This window comes from Anarrhichthys ocellatus, unplaced genomic scaffold (assembly GCF_004355925.1).
Source record: "Anarrhichthys ocellatus isolate YVR2014 unplaced genomic scaffold, GSC_Weel_1.0 scaffold9325, whole genome shotgun sequence".
In the NCBI taxonomy this organism is placed as follows: Eukaryota; Metazoa; Chordata; class Actinopteri; order Perciformes; family Anarhichadidae; genus Anarrhichthys; species Anarrhichthys ocellatus.
Genome location: NW_022289299.1, coordinates 1 through 1,036, shown reverse-complemented (window position 1 = coordinate 1,036; position 1,036 = coordinate 1). Strand labels below are relative to the sequence as shown.

Below are 1,036 nucleotides of genomic sequence, written 5' to 3'. Positions count from 1 at the left end.
ACACACACACACACACACACACACACACACACACACACACACACACAGGATGTTTGTATATTACAGGCACATATATTTATATGTATCTGTATATTTGTACCTTCAGCAGGTACTTGGTAGTTGATGTATTCGGGGAAATAATCCTCTAGTTTGGATTTTCCAGCCAGAATCTTGTCAGCGAGAACGTCCTGTTTGTTCAGGAACAAGATGACTGAGATGGTCTTCAGGAACCTGCAGCCAATCAGAGAGCAGAGAGGGTTCACTACAGCTAATCAGAGAGCAGAGAGGGTTCACTACAGCCAATCAGAGAGCAGAACCTGTTGGTCCAGATGGACCTGAAGAGGTCCAGACTCTCCCTGAGCCGGTTGGTGGAGTTGTCCTCTCTGATCACCATGTTGTAGCTGCTGCTCGCCGCCACGAAGATGATGGCCGTCACATCTGAGCAGTGAGACAGGTGGTCAGAACCACAAACAGGCATTTTATTTGTGTGAATGAACCCGTGTGTGTCTCACCGTTGAAGCACTGGATCCACTTCCTGCGTTCATCCCGCTGACCACCGACATCGAACATGCTGAGGGGGATGGACAGGTGTGTTACACAGGTGAATGGTGACTCAGCAGTTGTTGACTACAGAAACATGATGACTTCCTGTCTGACTACAGAAACATGGCGACTTCCTGTCAGACTACAGAAACATGGCGACTTCCTGTTGATGCTGTTTTGTTTGTGTTCTGACATGTGATTGGTGCAGGTGGACGGAGGGGGCGGGTCTAAACACTCACTGGAAGTTGACCTTGTCGACCTGAAACCTGGTCTCAAAAATGCCAGAAGTCAAAACTCTGCAGCGCAACAAATCCTGCAAGAGAAGAAGAACACGTTGTTCAGTGTGATTTGTCATCCCGAATGCTGGCAGCTGATTGGTCGGTTTGCTACCTGGTCGGTAGGGGTGTAGTCCGTCCTCCTGACTGAGTCCAGCCGGTCCAGGAAGCTGCAACACGCACACACACACACACACTTCAATCAGCCCCACCCCTCC

The 1,036-nt window shown here is 49.6% G+C and overlaps 1 protein-coding gene across 1 annotated transcript in view; it reads right to left on the bottom strand.

Annotated features, from left to right (window-relative positions):
• LOC116380876 (guanine nucleotide-binding protein G(olf) subunit alpha-like) overlaps positions 1-988 on the bottom strand; it is a gene marked incomplete at both ends in the record, with an annotated part of 1,117 nt that extends 129 nt beyond the window's left edge. Inside the window, 5 exons of the mRNA XM_031842703.1 lie at positions 101-231; positions 318-438; positions 513-571; positions 783-856; positions 934-988. Coding sequence (XP_031698563.1) covers positions 101-231; positions 318-438; positions 513-571; positions 783-856; positions 934-988 — 440 coding nt within the window. The remainder of the gene's footprint in view (positions 1-100; positions 232-317; positions 439-512; positions 572-782; positions 857-933) is intronic.
• Positions 989-1,036: the final 48 nt, after the last annotated feature.